The 19502-nt window shown below is 44.2% G+C and overlaps 1 protein-coding gene across 1 annotated transcript in view; it reads left to right on the top strand.

The window, feature by feature from the left end:
* Positions 1-16845, top strand: part of LOC125102363 (uncharacterized) — a 185629-nt gene extending 168784 nt beyond the window's left edge. Inside the window, exons 39-47 of the mRNA XM_047733495.1 lie at positions 532-585; positions 1253-1420; positions 5009-5161; positions 5414-5545; positions 6187-6339; positions 7758-7967; positions 11404-11524; positions 14840-14967; positions 16659-16845. Coding sequence (XP_047589451.1) covers positions 532-585; positions 1253-1420; positions 5009-5161; positions 5414-5545; positions 6187-6339; positions 7758-7967; positions 11404-11524; positions 14840-14967; positions 16659-16769 — 1230 coding nt within the window. The 3' untranslated portion in view covers positions 16770-16845. The remainder of the gene's footprint in view (positions 1-531; positions 586-1252; positions 1421-5008; positions 5162-5413; positions 5546-6186; positions 6340-7757; positions 7968-11403; positions 11525-14839; positions 14968-16658) is intronic.
* The last annotated feature ends 2657 nt before the right edge of the window (positions 16846-19502 follow it).

Below are 19502 nucleotides of genomic sequence, written 5' to 3' on the forward strand. Positions count from 1 at the left end.
ACCTTGTGCTGTCCCTGGTCTAACAGAGAAGCCACGATCCTTGAGTAAACTGTCCTCAGGATGCACGTCATGGGTCTCACTGATGAGACTTCCTTAGAATCAGGTCCCACCAGTGGGATTAGTGGGATCCTGTCCTAGATTGCACACTGTTTTAAAACGGATTGCATCAGAGGTTCAATGTAATATTACTTTTTACCTAAGAAAAGTGCTAAAGTCTGAAAAAAAATCAATTGAAGCATTCAAATACCCAAGGGGTCTGGACTTCACCCCCAGTTTGGCTTATCCCTATAGCCAAGTCTTCGGCATCAGTGTGGATATCTGGAAGTGAACACTATCTCCAGATCTCATGTTAGGCACCCTGAAGTCCAGTGGGGCAACAGGGGCAGTAGGACTCCAGAGGGAGCCCAGAGATCTGAAAATGAAGCTCCATCCACACAAACAGGGGGTGTGTGGAGCATGTTGAGGTAAACTGAGGCATGGCTGGAAGAATAAATGTTTGAGTTTGGTTGTGCACTGTTTTCTTCTCTTCAGGAATTAGATATTATCCGAAGAGATTCAGATCCACCTGAAGACAACGCTGGTCAGGTAAGTCCATTCTTCCCAAAAAGCTTCTCTTTCCCAGCTCGCAATCCACATTCTCAGCAGTAACCAGACAGGGGACTTCCTAGTGTCATTTTCTTGTGCCCGCATCAAGAGTGGCCCGGAGAAGTCTCATTGATGAAGATACTCTGCGGAAACACCTGAGGAGGATGTTTTCACTTTTTAAAGCAATAAGGGCATTATTCTTAGTTTTGGGGTGGTTTTTGTTATTTTTTACTGCTTTGATTTTTCTTCTTTTGTTGTTATTTTTGGGTTGGGGTTGGGGGTTCGTTTGTTTTCTTTTGAGGCCAGGATAAGTGAATTCCACAGAAAAGGTATTTAGGTTGAGGTGTCAAAGAAGGCCCATTTGGAAATGGAGATGAAGACAGCTGAAGTATTGTATCCAGTTAAGAAGTGTTAAGTGTGTCTCTTCTGGGGTCATTCATTCAACAACCATTCATTGGACACCTACTATGTGTCTGGTACTGTTCTGAGACCCCTAAACCAACCTTGGATCCTCCCACCCATATTTGTACAACAGGATGTTTGCTTCTTTCACTAGATTCAAAGTAGAAGAACAAATCTGACCCCGATATATGAAGAACTATTCCATATTAGTAGCCGTTTGGATTGCTTGAGTTCTCTTGCATTCAAACAGTATTTCCGCCATTAGGTTGCAGAGCTCAGTCATGCTATGATCATGGAAATCACCGCTCTGAGAGCTCGACTCACAGATTTGGAAGAGGAGAATCTGAATCTCAACAAGCAGATCAGAAAAGAAGTCCAGGAAGAATATGAAGCATTAGTCCAAGCTCTGTTTGCAACGTGCTTGCACATAAAAGTAAGTGACATGTGTCGGACATCTGGGCGGCCCTGTGGGAGCCAAGGGTAAGTGACCTCCACAGGCGCCACGCATACAGCAATGGATGACAGAGTGGGCTGTGTGGTACCAAGAGCCTCCAGGGCCCAAGAATTCTCTGGTGCTCAGTGTTCACGGCAGGGAGGGGTCAGCAATGTGTTGTCATTGTTTTGCTAAGACAGGCACTGAATTTTAAACAATTTAGATAGTTGCTGTTTCCTCACTCTGTGGCCGGCTGCCATTGGTGCCATCTGATTGCTTTTTTTAAATTATTATGTTAGTGACCATACAGTGTATCATTAGTTTTTGGTGTAGTGCTCCATGATTCATTGCTTGTGTATGACACCCAGTGCTCCATGCAATCTGTGCCCTCCTTAATACCATCACCAGGCTCACCTATCCCCCTACCCCCCTCTCCTCTAAAACCCTCAGTTTGATTCCCAGAATCCATAGTCTCTCATGGTTCATCTCCCCCTCTGATTCCCCCCCTCTTTTCATTTTATCCTTTTTTCTCCCAATGTCCTCCATGCTATTCCTTTTGTTCCACAAATAAGTGAAACCATATAATAATTGTCTTTCTCTGCTTGACTTATTTCACTCAGCATAATCTCTTTCAGTTCCATCCATGTCGATGCAAATGGTGGGCATTCCTCCTTTCTGATGGCTGAGTAATAGTCCATTATATATATGGACAACATCTTCTTTATCCATTCATCTATTGAAGGGCTCTTTCCACACTTTGGCTACTGTGGACACTACTGCTATGAACACTGGGGTACATATGGCCCTTCTTTTCACTACGTCTGTATCTTTGGGGTAAATACCCAGTAGTGCAATTGTGGGGTCATAGGGTAGCTCTACTTTTAATTTTTTGAGGAACCTCCACACTGTTTTCCAAAGTTGATGCACCAACTTGCATTCCCACCAACAGTGTAAGAAGGTTCCCCTTTCTCCACATCCTCTCCAACACTTTGTTGTTTACTGTCTTGTTGATTTTGGCTGTTCTAACTGGTGTAAGGTGGTATCTCAATGTGGTTTTGATTTGAATTTCCCTGATGGCTAATGATGATGAACATTTTTTCATTTTTCTGTTAGCCATTTGTATGTCTTCTTTGAAGAAGTGTCTGTTCATGTCTTCTGCCCCTTTTGTTACTTGAGTATTTGTTTTTTGGGAGTTGAGTTTGAGGAGTTCTTTATAGATCTTGAATACCATCCCTTTGTCTGTAGTGTCATTTGCAATTGTCTTCTCCCATTCTATGGGTTGCCTGTTTGTTTCACTGACTGTTTCCTTTGCTGTATAGAAGCTTTTGATCTTTTTTTTTTTTAAAGATTTCATTCATTTATTTGTCAGAGAGAGAGAGAGGGAGAGCACAAGCAGAGGCAGAGCGGCAGGCAGAGGCAGAGAGAGAAGCAGGCTCCCCACTGAGCAAGGAGCCCGATGCGGGACTCGATCCCAGGACCCTGGGACCACGACCTGAGCCGAAGGCAGCGGCTTAATCAACTGAGCCACCCACGCACCCAGAAGCTTTTGATCTTGATGAAGTTCATTTTTGCTGTCATTTCCCTTGCCTTTGGACATGTGTCTTGAAAGAAGTTGCTGTGGCCAATGTCGAAGAGGTTACTGCCTATGCTCTCCTCTAGGATTTTGATGGATTCCTGTCTCACATTGAGGTCTTTTACCCAAATAGAGTTTTATTTGTGTATGGTGTAAGAGAATGGTCAGGTTTCATTATTCTGTATATAGCTGATTGCTGTTAAGGGAGGGCAGGGGGCATCTTCTCCAAAACCTCAACAGTTGATATCACTGTTTAGTCTATTGAGTGCAACCCTCCAAACAGGAAAGTTCAGTGCCCTGAGCCAGGCCAGACCCCAGTGTCAGTAACAACATGAACCTCCTGAAGGCTCAACTGCACAGATTCAGAATTTGAATTCACTTTCAGAGGGGTTTTCAACGTATAAAAATGCTGACCATCCACATCCAGTGTCTCTCACATCCAGTGTCTGGGAGCTGCTGGACTGTCAATGAAGGTCGTCCATCCAGAAGAGGAGTGATGGGGTGCCCCTGTGCCCACAGCATGGGATGGGGGAGGGGGAAGCCTGTCACTTTCTTATGATGCCAGAGCATCATAAGACGGAGGCCCCGTGCCTAAAATGGGCCATCACAGGGCCTAGTCCAACTGCCCCACAAATGTGAATTTCAGTACAAACTTGCCTCCTCTTCTGCTATTGGATGTTTTCCAGAGCCAGCCCCCAATGTGCCCTTACTTCATTGTCTCTCCTGGAACATTCCAGCTGGTGCCTGAAGTTGTTCCATTGAGAGGAGCTTCCACCAGTGCTCTGCGTTAGTGGGTATCAGAGAGGATCGGAGATTCCTTCCTACTTATGAAGGGTCCATAAAATACCAGTGCTTACAAATATTATAGGGTCAAAACCAAAATGCACTGGGCCTGGTACTGCAGGAGAGGGATGAACAGACAGTGAAGTCTGGAATTTGCTAAGTCATCTCTCGGGTATGAAATTATTGAAAATATTCTTAAGTTTTTTTTTAACTTATGCCAGATTCCTAGATGGAAAGTGGATTCTCTACTAGTGGATTCTCTCATGTGGAACTAAACTAGTTCCACATGCCCCCTACCCCCTGCCAAATCAGAGAGTCCCTGTTCTACCCCAGGGTCCCAAGTGGGTGGTAAAGCTTTGGCTGTGTGGCCAGCAGCCAGACGTCTTGCCATGACTGCCCAGCTGGACAGTATCCTCCTGCTTTCCTTTCCAGGGAAGTGGTTCAAAGATGAGAGGACACCCAACTTTCTCCCCTCACCCAAGGATGCAGGGTTTGTAGTTATATTTAGTGATGATCAAGCCATCCCACCACAGGTCATTATCCATAAGCCATTCAGAACAGGCTGTGTCATGAGATTTCTGCTGGAACCTAAATGGGAAGGTGGCCAGCCTGATTCCTTCCTCTACTTTATCTATTTTTAATGTAGTTCCTCATTGGTGGCTCATCTATAGTGTTTTATCTGGTCAGATTCTGCTGAGTCAACCTGATAGCAAAAATCCCTAGGGGGCGCCTGGGTGGCTCAGTGGGTTAAGCCGCTGCCTTCGGCTCGGGTCGTGATCTCAGAGTCTTGGGATCGAGCCCCGAATTGGGCTCTCTGCTCAGCAGGGAGCCTGCTTCCTCCTCTCTCTCTGCCTGCCTCTCTGCCTGCTTGTGATCTCTCTGTCAAATAAATAAATAAAATCTTAAAAAAAAAAAATCCCTAGGTTCAAATTCTCAAGCAACCTTTTGGGAGAGGAGGGGTGATTCAGTTTTCTACCTGTGACCTTCCACTTTTCTATCCACTCAACTTACCTCAGCACTGACAACTTGGACTCTAACGTGTGTAGGGTCCACAATCCCTGTGGATTGTAGACAATGCTAACGGGGCTGCTTGTGAGACTTCCAGATAATTCCTAATGGAATAACTGAGTGGATGGTTTTTCCATGTAGAATCATTTCTGAAAGTCGGGTTTTAGAAGGCAAGATGACTCTTCCTCCCCTGCTCTTCCTGAATTTGAGTCTGCAATTTGCAGGAAAAGCTGGATGAGAACCAGATTAATTTGATCCAGAAAGTGTGTGAGCTCATCAGCGAAGTAAGAACAGAAGGGATTGACAATTTGAAGGGCCTAAAGAAGAAATGGGGCTCTGCCAGACCTGATAAAGGAATGAACGAAAACCCAGCCAAAGTACGTGATTTCATTTAGCAACGGGATCCCGGCATTTCATCCCAGCATCTGACCCCGGGCTCACTCTGTATGCATTCCAGTCTGGTTCCGCGAGAAAGCATTGCATCAGGCATTTAAAAGGGGGCGCTGGGGGCTCCCTGAACCATTGTGTCGTTCTCTGGAAGGCAGGGCGCTGATGTTAGGATTTGTGCCCTTCCCTCCGGGGAAGAGTGTTGAAGGCAGCCTTTTCTGAAAGTGAGCTTCTCTCGGCAGGAGCAGCTGCAGGCTCTGGAGCAGGACAGCAGCAGCCTGGCTGCGCTGGTGTGCAAATTGAGGAGCCTGGGCCACTGGAGGCTGGCGGTGCAGCAGGCTCGCTTCCAGCGCCAGGTGAACAGGGCGGAGAAGGTGAGAGCGAGGGGAGGGAGGCCCCGCCCAGCAGGGCGTGGCCAGGTGGGTGGTGCCCGACTTCCTTGGAGGTAGGAGCTGCTGGGGCTACAGGTGTTGGTTGACAAGTCCAACCCTCTTAAAGGATCTGGGGGTTGGGGAGTTTTCTTGGGAAGTGGCAACATGTCAGAACTTCAGAGAAACAGGAAAGAGCCCGAAGCGAATGGCAAAGAAGCAAACGGGAGAAGAGATGAGAGAGAATTTAGCAGGAGGGAAGGGCAAGGATGGAGGGGGCGGCTTTACCGAGGGCTTGAGGCAGCCTTGACAAAATCCACTGCAGATCTTTGAGTCTCGAACATGATTATCTGAGGAAAATGAAGTAAACAAAATAGATAGAAAACCAACCTCAAGACAAATTGAAACCAAAGCACAGAATACTAGTAGTTTGGACATGTTCACTTAGTGTTTCAGCAAGTCTTAATTTACTGTGATCTGGCACACTGTCCTTAAGTGAAGACACACAGGAAATGACTGGTGGGAGCTCCTTGCTACAGGAAGCTTTAAAAACCATGGATAACCGAAGTGTTCTAGAGATGCTTATGGAACTAAAATTATGGAAAGGAAACTTATTTCCTATCTCACTCGGTTTGGGACGTTCACAGGAAGCTCTGCAAAGTAAAAAAGAGTGCTTGAGTGTCCAGCAAATGGCAGACCAAGAAGTGGTTTTACTTCGTCAACAGTTACGGGCTCTAAGGCAGGCCCTGGCCAGGGCTCAGGCCGACAATGCCAGGATGCTCCGTCAGCACCATAACCAGGTATCCGAGCCCCAGGAGCCCTGTCCCTCCCTCTCTCTCAGCTCGATCTGCAAAGCCTCCCGTGGAGTGGAAACAGCACCGTAGCTGCCTGGAACTGTGAGCCTGGTTCAAGCACAGGGCAGAGCCAGAGAACCACCACCCAGACCTCAGCTTCCCTTCTCCCTCCTCTCTAGCCCAGCAACCAAGGAGAGTGGCCAAAAGGCTTTTGTTTTTGTTCATACTTGGCTAAGGCGGGCAAGTACTACCCACACAAAAGATAATTCGTCCGTGTGTAGTGTGTACATGTGTGTTTCTCTGAGGATCTTATTACCCAGAGGGCATCTTGGGGTGTAGGTCTCTGCCCTTGACACAGACCTTCCATCTCCAAGCACACTTTCCATCGACAGCAGCCTTGTGCCCGCGGAGTGTGGCCCACCCGTCAGCACTATTCCCCAAGCTAAGAGTCTTGGGTCTTTTCCGGATGACCCATTCCAGAAGTTGCTGCTCAGTAGGGGCTGGCCCCAAAAGAAATGTGTTTCCAAGTTTAAGCTCTTGATAGCTGTACCAACTCTCCAAGCATGAAGGAAGCAGAAAGGTTTAGAGAGAGAGGAGCTCAGTTTAAAGAAGAGCCTGGGAAAGCTGGGCATGTTTAAAACATAACATATAATTTGTTCCTTCCGGACCCTATATCCTCCATTATCATGCACCAGGTGAATGATGGTGTATAATTATGTGAACTGTAGCATCACCGTACAAATAATATTAGTATTAGTATTATAACTGAGTTTGACCTTCAGGTGCCTATGGTGCTACTGATAAAAAAATTTCAGAACAGGACCAAATTATTACTCCTCTTTTCCCTCTTAACCATCTGGAACCTGGCTTCCCCAGAGCTATTTTGGAAGTCAAACCAGAGGCAAAATTACAACCTCCCTCGTCCACTCATTGCAGCCTTAGGTCACACCCTCTCCTGGGGCTAACCCTTCCCTGCTATTTGGTGATGAGTGCTCAGTGACACTGCACGTGTAGCTTGTGCTAGATACAACTATATGATTAATAGGCTAAGTAACGTACATATCATCGTCACATTTGGGCACTGAAAGTTGGAACTGTTTGACGGGTATTGCTCTACAGTGGCATTACCACTTGGCTGGCTTTTCTGGTTTGTTCCTTTTGTTGTCTCCCTGACTATTGCCTCAGGGCTTACAGTAAATCCCAAGGTGGCCTAGATGCTGGTAGTCTTGTTGTCAGCTAGTAACCCAGAACCAAACGGCGGGGCTCTGTGACCCTGAGCCCAGGAGCTCACCACAGGGTCTTGCCCTTGGGGGATACCCCTTGGGAGGGGATGGTTATCCCGTTGGGCAACTTCTCCTTCTGGGCCTTTTGCTGAAAGGAAAGTTTGCGCCTTCTTCAATTGCTTTGCCCTTTTCCTGCCACAGGCTCAACTGCTGAGAGAGCTGCAACACAAGTTGACCCAGGAGGCTCGCCACCGGCAACAGATGGATCTGATGAAAACCTCCAGCATGGAGAAGCTCCTGGAAGATGTGGAGAAAAAGGAACAGCACCTGCAGCTCCTGACAGAAGCGGCTGAGAGGGCTTCCAGGCTGGGCCAGCTTCAGCAGAAGAGAAGTCAGAGAGAACTCCAACAGGTAACTCCAGAGATAGGGAGCAGCCCCTCGGAAGCCAAGCAGGATGCACCAGCCAGAGCTGGGGCCTTCTTCTGGAATTTTCCATGCCTCTGGTGTCCCCCACCTTTGTCATTTCTAGGCCCACCAGGATAATGGGAATACTTCTGCCCATGCTGAGGTGATGCTCAGGCTGCTAATGGTGAGAGGATGATGGCTCCACTGCCCTGAGGCCCAGAATCTTGGTGCCTTTATAACCCACGTGACAAACATGTTTCCACTGGACTATAATTTTTGAACTAGGGATCCTTTAGAAAATTCCAGTGGTAATCTGGAAAAGCAACAAGTATTATGGAAGCTATTAGAAGAGGATTTTATTCAAGGTGTTTCTGGAATCTCAGAGACAAAAAGGAAAGGCAAATGTGATTTCCAGACACAATCTATTTTTGTTAAATAGAGCCCTACGGTAAAAAAACAAAAAAACAAAAAAACAAAAAAAAACGAAGAAACAGCAGACGTAGACATGGATTAATGCAAGTTCTAACAAAGGAGACCACAGAATGTAATCCAATACAAAATGCAAAAGAAGTAGCACCTTCCAGAACAGGCATGTCTTATACATTCACTGAAGGAATAAATCACTTAATTCACCAGAGATATTAGGAAACCGAAGTTGGAAAGTTAAATTAGATTATTGGCCAAGTGTTTTAAGTGCTTAAGGAGGAGATCAATGAGAAGTCTACAAAAATAAATGACAAGAATAAAAAAAAAGGACCAAAATTAAATTGAGGCAATGCTAGAGAAAATATTTGTGGAGGAATGGAGAGAAAAATGGATAGCTTTAGAATAAAAGAAAATTAGAATTTCACATTTATTTTGTGAAAACTAAACTGTGATTTGAATCCTTAAGAAAAATTTGGTGTCATATATTCATCCTTCAAATCATGCCTTTCTAAAAACCACCCAATAATAAGGCATTAGGGGCCTTTGGGTGACTCAATCAGTTATATGTCCTACTGGATCTCAGTCCTGGTCTTTATCTCAGGGTCATGAGTTTGAGCCCTGTGCCTAGTTAAAAATAGATAAGGTGTTAGTTTCTCAAAGTCTTCTCTAGTTAACAACTAATTTTTGTCTAGATTCTAAAAATAGTCAAGACAAATATTTTGAGGCTTCTCTCAACAAATACATCTTTTTAGTATATGCATGTAAAAATCTAAATTACTCACCTACCCCAGTAAGCCTGGGGCACAGCTCTTGTGCCCCAGGCTTACTGTCCCGCTCACCACCAACTAGCAATCCATCCTCAGCCAGCAAGAGCCCCTATGACCCACAGTGACTTCATTAATCCTTCTCCATCCTCCAATTCCAAGGGCAGATTTTGATCATCTGGCCTTGGAGAGCATGATTGTCCTTGCCTACCTCCTGCTCCTGTGGAGACCATTTAGAGTGGAGGCCCTAGAGTCAGATTTCCTGATTCACGCCCTGGGGCCTCTACTGCATGACCTTGGGCCAGATCTCCACTGCATGACCTTGGGCCAGATCTCTACTGCATGACCTTGGGCTAGGTTGTGGTCTCTCTGTGTTTCAGTCTTCTCATCAGTACAGTGGAGAACAATATACTCAATTCATGGGATTTTTAGGAGGATTGAACCAGATAGTTCCAATGAAGCACTTAGAATTGAAACTGACACACAGCTCTTGATTAATATTGGCTGTATGTCTTTTTACTGGGAATCTGAATGAAGGTGGACAATTTTGGAAACAGATTGACCTGGATTCACATCCTGCCTCTGCCTCTAACAGCTTGTGGATTTTGGGCAAATCATTGTACCTATCTCTGTGAAGTGGGGTGGGGTTTCTTTAAGATCCTAACACAACACAAGGTCCTTCCTAAGCATGTTTCTTTCCTTTGCTAATATTTTTCAAGTTGACTTAGCCCCAGCCTGGCCTTGGGAGTCTTGATATGTTTTTCTTGGTTCCTACCCATGAGGGCTAAGGAGCTTACACCAATCCTTATAGTACCTACAGGGACCTTGGGGCTATTCGTATTAGGAAATGTTCCTAACTCTGGGGATCTGATCTTTAACTGAAAGTTACATTACACTTGAGAGTATCTGCACACACACATGAAACTGCTCCTTAATATTTGTAAGATGAGCCTGTGGTCACAGCTTCAAGAGTTCACAGGCCTTCTCATTGGGTCCATGCAGACGAGAGTAGGATTTAAAACATGTGCGGCTGAAGTTTTGAGAGTAGCATGTGGAATGGTTTGCTGGGGCTGTTGTAACAAATTACCACAAACTAGATGGCTTAATACAAGTGAAATGTATGCTCTCAGAGTTCAGGAGGCCAGAAGCCTGAAATCAAGATGTGGGCTCCTCCTGAGGGCTCTCAGAAAGAGTCTGTTCTCTGCCTCTCTCCTAGCTTGTGGTGGCTGCCTGTAGTCCTTGACATTCCTTAGGCTTGTAACTACATCACTCCGATCTCTGCCTTCCTCATCCGATCGCCCTCTCCATATGTGTCCCTCTGTGTGTCTGAGCCCTTTCCTCTTCTTAGGAAGGCATCAGTTATTGTATGTAAGGCCCACTCTTAATCCAGTATGGCTTCCTCATGATTTAATTACATCTGCAAAGACTATTTCCAAGTAAGGTCACCTTTTGAGGTTCTAGGCAAACATGAATTTTTTGGGGGGCCAAGGGGACACTATTCAATCCATTATATGATTATTGCTTTTTTGTACTTTATAATTTTTAATATAATTATAATTATATTACTTTTTATACTCTTAGATAATTTTTATAATTAAATTACTTTTTATAACCTATATAGAATTATATTTATATAAATAAAAATAAGTTGAAAAAATACCTGTGATCTCTGCAGATGAGGCACTTTGGACCCAGCCACTCTCTGGCTGGGGGACTAGGCGTAAGCTATGCGAGCAGAGGGCCACATGAGTAAATACGAAGGTCATCTCTTGTTAGGGGCCTCATATAAGGTGTGGGGGATGGTGCTCAGGGCATCCCTGCCAATGATGAGTTGAGCCAAACAGAGATCTGGGAGAGAGATTGGGTCTTTCCTCTGCTTGAAATTGTCCAGGGGCCCCCTCCCATTCCTGTGGTAGTTTCGTGGCTTTGACCCACAAGGTCCTCTGTGAACTGGACCCTTCCATTTCCTATCCTCCCCTCCACTCTGGTGAAATAAACATAAAAGATAAAAATGTCGTGAGTGAACTCCTGGCTATGATAAGGCAATAAAAGTTCTAAGCACTGCCTCTGCTCCTCTTTGGTTGAGTTCTGGCCTTCTTGGAGCTCTCCTCAGAAGGCTGAGTTCAGCCTGACCAGGAATGCATGAGGACTTGTATTTCTGGGGCAGCCTGGACCTACACTCTCCAAGGAACCCTAGGAACTAAAGTAGGCACCAGGAAGCATCTCTGCTTCCTAAGCACTTTTCCCCTCAGATGAGAAGCCGGCTTGCCCAGGAGCGGAGTGTGAAGCTGGATGCTTTCCAGCGCGTACAAGAGCTACAAAGTCAGCTTAGTGACGCTGAGCGATCGTCTGTCCGGATGAGCTCACCAGGCGGTAAGCAGGTCCCCTGCTCTGGCTAGCACAAACTCCCAGGCTCTGGGGTCTGAACTGAGGAGGATCTCAGGGACTAGCCGTAACAACCCGGTGGTTATTGACTGGGGCTCTGTGATGGCTGTTGAATGAATGAACGATACATGAATGAACGAAACTTAATTCTGATTTGCAGCCATAACTTTCTACTTTAGTTTACCTTAGAGTATTTACATCCTATACTAAAATGTTTTAGTCATAAAAACTGGCTTGTAATATACCACTTAAAGAACACTGGGTACTTCACTGTCTTAATCCCTTGGAACATCAATGACCACATTTATGTCTCAGATGTTATTTAGAAAGTGTATTATGATTCTTGGGTGCTGGAGGCTTGAAGAGCCCTATGGAAGTGGCAATCAACACCACCCTCTGGGCAGTATAGCTAGCAAGAAGCATGGAACAGAGGCCAAACCCGGGATGTCTCTAAACTAGCTTCCTCCCCTGTAAGTTGAGGACAAAATAAATTCTAAGTTCTTCTATCAAAAATGTCATCAAATATCAATAACCACAACTGACTTATTGTTAAGATCAGCCAAGTCTCTGCTTTTCTCTTCTGGTGGAGCCTGGTGGTTGGGTGTGTGTGCTTTGGTTCAAATCCTGGCTCAGTCACTGCTCACTATGTGACCTCTGGTTAGCCTGTCTGTAAAATGGGAATATCCCCTCAAAAGGTATTCTGAGGATTAAATAAAATAAAGCACATCTGCCAGTAGTACAGAAGCACTAACTAACTGTACAAATCTTGGTTCCTATACTTTTATACGTGTGTGTCCTTTATGTTTGCTTTTGGCTATTTACTAGGTGAATATATAAGAAAACAGAGCCGTTCAGAAACAGAAAGATTGGCATCAAAGATCAAGTAGACAAAGGTGGAGGGACTCTGGGTTTACTAAGAGCAGGGCTGGTGGGGCACCTGGGTGACTCAGTTAAGTGTCCATTTCTGATCTGGGTTCAGGTCATGATCACAGGGTCTTGGGATCAAGCCCCATGTCAGGCTCCACGCTTAGCATGGAGTCTGCTTGACAGTCTCTCTCTCTCTCCCTCTGCTCCTCCTTCCATTCACATTCCGTCTCTCTCTCTCTCTCAAATAAATAAATAAAATCTTAAAAAAAAAAAAAAAAAAGACCAAGGCTGGGCTCAGCTATAAAGCCCAGGGCCCTCCTTCCTGCCTCTATGCCTGCTGCCTGGGACCTGAGAGCAGGTCTGATTTTCCTCACCTCAGTTGGCCTGTCTGAAGAGAAAGAACATACACATATCCAAGGCCCTATTTTGACCACTGACCCTGAGCAGTTCTGTACCTTGCACTCTCCTTCTCCACATTCCCTAGGATTTTTCTGTCTCTCCCTTGCCCCTCTGCCTCCATCCAACCATCTTCTTCTTCTTCTTTCTTTTCTTTCTTCTTCTTTCTTCTTCTTCTTTTTTTTTTTAATAAGCTCTGCACCCATGGTGGGGCTTGAACTCACCACCCTGAGATCAAGAGTCATACACTCTACCAGCTAAGCCAACCAGGTACCCCAGCCAAGCATCTTTTAAATCTCTTTCTGGGTTAAAGTGTCCTTTCAAACTGCCATCCATGTCTGCCAACAGCTGCACATTTAGGAAGGAGAAACAGAGTGAGGCACAAGACGGGTAGGGGGGCAGAACCCTAATACCTGGAACTGGGGATGTGGCAGGAGTAAAAGAGAAGCCTCTTTCCCTGGAAACAGATGTAAAAGTTATTCCTAAACCTCAGCCCTCATCTGTCCCCTCTTAGTGACAGGACAGGCTTTGTGGAGGGCCCCCTACATGTAGATTCATCAGGGGAGGAGGGACTGGGTCATACCTGTCTATTTATTACCCATTATTACCCTATTTATTACCCAGCCTCCAAGGGGACAGCCAGGCACCTCCTATACCATTAGTGCCAAAAGTCAGCCATTCCCACTCCCTTCCCAGCTGTTGTCCAGTTGAAAGCTGGAGGTGACCAAGTTCTCTCCTTCCCGTAGATGTGGTAGCAGCAGCCACCTTGCTCCCCACATCAGAGGCACCAGAGGCCAAGGCAGAGTTGGGGGGCCGGCTCTCTCTACTTGGCATTAGCATGGATTCCCCTTAGGATCTTGCAACTCCTGAGAAACTATAATATATTCTAGTGCAGCTGTTCTTCAAATACTCAAGGGGGAAAAAATGAAATCACTTGGCTGACAAAACTGTGAAATGTTCAGAGGCAGACTGCTTTAAGTTCTCCTGATCCAGCTTTGATGTTTTTCACGAGCACTGATTTCTCTCTCGCTGTTGCTGGGCTCTGAGAATGCTGGGAGTGGAGAGGAAGTGGAGCCCCTTGGGAAGCAAGATGGCAGCCACCACTGTAGCTTCCTCTCTGTTCCAGCTCGAGGGGCAGGAGTCAGTCTGGCGATGGACAGTTGAAAAGAATCAGCCTCAGACTGGGTTGACTCGGGTCACGTGTCCGGGTTTGAGCCAATCACTAAAGCCAGAGACTAAGGTTCTCAGTGGTCTTAGGACCAGCTCACATGTCCCTCCCCTGCAGCTGAGAATGGGGTCAGCTCACTCTCTCCTTTTCCCAGCAACTATTTTAAATCTTCCTGGCTTCTTCACACCTTCCAACACTGTCCTCCTCCCCAGCCAACACGTCACCTCCAGTTTCACAGAGCAGTTAAAAGCCATCCAAGGGGAAACCCCTCTATAACTTGAGCCCAGCCCCCCTACATTAGCACTCAGCTGCTTCTCGGTCCCTCCTGGTAAAACGGAAAAGCTGCTCCTTCCCGGGGGCCAATCCCAATGCATGGGATCCCATTTAGTTCTACGTTTTCACTACTACAGGGGCCTTGTTCTAATCTTTATCTGCTTTCTTTCTACATACTCATATTTCCCACCCATCTACCCTTCTAATTTTGTTACTGACCATTATTTATTGACCATATATGTGCCAGAATCATAAAATCCACCATAAAATAAAATGAATAGCTATCCAATTGCTTGAGCCAGAAATCTGGGAGCTATTCCTTGTCACCCTGCAAATCCAGTGAATTACCAAATCTGATTAATTTGAATATCCCTAAGTCTGTCCACTTCTACCCATCATAGTCCAAGTCAACCATCATATCCTTCTCTTTCACTTGGTCATGTGACCCTCAGGCAAAAAATTCCATCTGGGTTTTGTCATCTTCACTCAGAACTGATGAAGCGGATTAGATGTTCATTTTATGCTCAAAATTTTATGGATTAAATCTAGGCCTATACACTGCAACCAGAGATATGATTTAACATTTTTTAACATTATAGGCCTTATACCTCAGGCTCAGTATTCCCTACGTTCTGCTCCCACATCATCCAGATACTCCCAGCAACACCTTTTAAGGACTCATCTTATGAGCAGTAAAATAACAAGGAGGATTCAAAGACCAGACACCGTAAGTAAGGATAAATTTGATTATATATGTGAAACAATGAAAAATGTAAATATGAAATTATGGTTTTAGGTTCACTTCAAAAGTACATTAAAAATATTGGGCTCTTATCTAGATACTTGGATCTAAATAATAAAATTCTGGATTTCTCACAGAGGGACTTTGTTCATGAATTGTTTCTGAATTGATGACTGAGAAGAAGGATGGTCCATGGTTTCCCACTCTGCCTTCTTGCTGATGCTACTCCTCAGTAACAGAATTCTGAATATCAAAACATTTCATCCCCAAAGCACTTACTCAATTACAATGAAATAAATGGATGTGGAAGTCAGTATCAACACCTTGCCATGTTCCGTCTCTGAATCTCTTCTTTTCCTTCTGTCATCTGCAGTAATTAACTAGCAGCATGAGATCTCTTATCTGAGTTCCCTGGCAGAGCAGAAAGTTTCAGAAGTCATTTTAAAAACATGTGAGAAATCTACCCTCCAAAGAAATTCTTGGGACACAGATTAGGTCAAGGTACAGAACATATATGTAGATTTTTTTTTAATATTTCCGTTTTTGGTTTATGTAAAACGTTTACCCTCTTCCACTGCCTTCTCTGCATTACTTTGATAAGTATTATACTCTTTGCCCCATTGTTTTTTAGAATCCCCTCCAGAAGTTTACATGTCAACCCATTTAAGAATTCCTGCCTCTTGCTTTGAGGAAAATTAAAAGGAAAAGATTTAATCATATTGTCAGAGAAAAATATGAGGGTATAATTTTGCAGATGATGATCTAGTTATTGGATCAAAAATTTCCAGCAGTGTTTCTGAACATGTGGTTAAGGAATCATACACAGAAAGGGAAGAAACAGATCAGGAATATCCATTTAAGGTCCTTGACCAAGTAGGACCACATTATCCATCCCCGCCATTCGCTTGACCTACCAATCTCGGTGCAGTCAGCTTTCAGTAAAAAGTGAAATTCTAGTATATGTCTGTTTCTGCAAAAACCTTTTCCAAAAAGAAGCAATATTCAGTTGGCGTTTATGGGACCACAAGGGCTTTTAAGATTCACTCCATCCCCGTTTCACTCCCAAAAGCAAATGTTGCTCTTATAGGGGTAGTTGGTGATTACAGCTCATGGTTGAGAAGGCTGCTTAAGTAACTAAATGCATCAGAGGAGAGCCACTGTATCACAAGATTTAAAAGGGTGATGGGCTAAACAAACCCTAATAAATAAGGGAATGTTTTGTAGCCCATTAACTTGTGTACACTATAAAAACCCCGAGCAAAAAGTGTAAGGTCCAGGAAAGGCACAAAAGAATTGGAGCCTCTTTGAATCTAAGTTCTGAATTCTTAAGAAAGGCCTATAAGACAAATCAGATAAATACAGACTGAGGAGGAATGTACACATGCTGGGATGTAAGGCCACCAAGACTTTCTAAAAAACAAAACACTACACTAACACAAATGATAAACTCTTAAGGAATTTTTAGATTACTCCATATATGGGATATCTTTTTTCTTTAGATGATAATGGCTTTTTGTTGATAGATTTAATTCGTAACCAGTTCCCTTTATGACAAGTGGCAGGTACAAGAAGGCGCCCTAAATGGCCTGCCCCAGACTGGACGAATGATCTTGGTCCCATGAGTAACAGTGACTTTTAATGATATCTCCAATATCTGTTTAATCCTTATATTACAGGTACCTATTAAACACGAAAGAAGGACTGACAACGTCTTTCTACCCAATGTGGCAGAAAATGTTCAATGTTCAGCTTTTCAAGTTCACACAGCTCCATCCATAATCCCATAAAGACCTGACTGGTAATCATATATCCTTTTCCACATTTTATTTCCTTGAGCATTTGAATGAATAAAAATGATTCTAACCTCCATGAAACCTTGATCTAATTTTTATTATCAGTACTATGAAGACATTGTGGAAGGACTGAGATGATTATATCTACAATGTCCCAGGTGAAGTAGGGCTCGGCCCTAGGTTTTAGGAACTAGGAGTTGATTTGTACTTCTACAACCTGGGCCTCAGCTTTGGTCAATCAACAGCCTCTCATTGTGGGTTCCAGATTACTGATGAGGTGTGCGAACCAGGAGAGAGTGCATTGCTGCTAAGCAGTAATTTTTAGTAAGTGAAAAACCAGAGAAGATTAATCTCAATACATTTCAGAGCACTCATTTCTATTTGTTTCACTTAAGAACATCATCCTCTCTTAACTAGTTTTTTTATTCTGCCTACAAATACTGAGACCCTCTTCAGAGTTTTGCGAAGTCCTAATGCAAGCCTTTTTGTTCAGACAAGAAAATGTATCCTGAGTAAAGGAATAAATGGGTAGATGAATGGAACAGAACAGACCAGAGAAACATTTACATACATATATTTATATATTATATTTGTTTAACTTTTCAAATTAAGGGTAAGGTTGAGTCTATTTCAAGTAGAATAAATTATCACCTTACACTATACACGATGAATTCCAAATGGATTCAAGATCTATATGCACACACACACACACACACACACACACACAAACTTATTTCTTTTTTTTTTTTAAAGATTTTATTTATTTATTTGACAGAGATCACAAGTAGGCAGAGAGGCAGGCAGAGAGAGAGGGGGAAACAGGCTCCCTGCCGAGCAGAGAGCTCCATGCGGGGCTCTATCCCAGGACCCCGAGATCATGACCTGAGCTGAAGGCAGAGGCTTTAAACCACTGAGGCACCCAGGCGCCCCCATACAAACTTATTTCTTAAGTAGAACATGAGAAACAAAAGCCAAGAGGAAGGTTGATGACTTGGATGTCAAAGCTACAAATTCAACATGACAACATGACAATATGGTACCAGTTATCAATTTATGCCTCTCAGCTCTAAATTCATCCTTGTCTGCTATAATATAATTAATATGGACCCTGTAAATCTGTCTTCTTTGCCCACTGCAAGATTTTAAGCTTTGTCAGGAGAGAGTACTGGAGGGATCCTGAAGAAGGAGGTTCTGGGGTGCTTCTCTTGGCAGGTTCCTGCTATGTTGACATGCTTCTGTGTGAGAATGCACATGGGAGCATGCAGCTTCCTGGTGGAGGGCCACTGGCATGGCGCCTTCTGTGAAGGGCTTTCTCCTCCTGCTCTTCCTTTCCTGAGGGCTACTTCCCAGCCTTAGTGAACTTCTCTGCCATCCAGTGAGCCTTTGAGGTCACACCCTCTCCAGTTTATGTCAGCTCTGGAGGGTCGTGGCTGCTCACTATATCTGCTATCCCTGTTTTCTTCAGAGCTCTCTTTATTGCTTCCCAGCCGGTCCTCCCATTACGTCAACCCCTTGTTATAGTTAATAATCCTTTCTATTAAACTTTCTCACAGTTGGATTACTGTGGGGGTTCTATCTTTTAATTGACCCATGAGTAATACAGAACTGATACAGTTCAATAATACAGAACTGATACCAGTAGTGGAGTGGTCTTAGGGGACAGACTCACAAGGATGGGATTTGGGGATTTGCTTGGTTGCACCCTTGGGCATGGACACAATGCTGAGCTCCTTGACAATAAGAAATGGAAGACTAGTAATCCCTTGCATGCAATGGCATGACAATTAACCAAGTTACTACCCACGGTTGACTTCGATGAAGTACCTACTTGAAGCATGTGCTTCGGGAGCTTAAATTGTTACCACACTGACTCTCATGCCAATAATCATAACCATAAATACCGGGGTGTGGGATGGACTTTCTTGGATGCACTTTAGCCCTTACAGAAGAAAATGACAAGCTCTGGTCCTTTAATTCTCAGCTCAGATCATGGTCTAAAAACCAGAGAACTTCCATAGCAGCCTTCAAAAAAAATCTATTTCTTGTAGTCATAGGGGTAATACTGCTAAAAAAAAAAAAAAAATCAAGCACAATTTTTAATTGTGCAGAATGCTAATGACAATGACAGTTGAAATCACAATCTTGTCATTTCTCATTGCTGTTGAGATGAGCTCTCTCATTTCAGTGGTTATGATGCAGTCCCAGAATAGCAGAAGACAACGGCCAAGGACAAGGTAGGTATGTCTATTATAAGGGGCAGCAGGGACGTGTCAGTAGTCAGATTATAGACCTGGCACATAGAGATCTTTGGTGGTCAGTGTGTGTCCCCAAATGAAAACACATGGGCAGCCAATTCGAATATTGTTTGATCTATACAACAGGAGAAACTCTGGTAGTCAGAAACCTGGCTTGAGTCAGCGTAGAGGAGAGTCATAGTCTCTCACCCAGATTCCAACCCCACATTGGGTGTGGAGTCTTCCTAAAAAACAAAATCTTGATTCTTGGGAACTCAAAGCACACAGTGGCTCAACCGTCAAAATGAAGGCTTACAAGTGAGGTAGCAGAAGGAGTCTCAGGTTCAAATTACAGTGGACCCAGTCAATCCATGGGCCCACCATGTGTTATTTCCACAGTTCCTGAATGTATAATTGGAATAGACAACACAAACAACTGAAAAGACTCCTATACTGGTTTTTAACCCATGAGTTGAAGCCTCGTTATTTTAGG

The sequence above is a fragment of the Lutra lutra genome, chromosome 6 (genome assembly GCF_902655055.1).
Source record: "Lutra lutra chromosome 6, mLutLut1.2, whole genome shotgun sequence".
Lineage (NCBI taxonomy): Eukaryota > Metazoa > Chordata > Mammalia > Carnivora > Mustelidae > Lutra > Lutra lutra.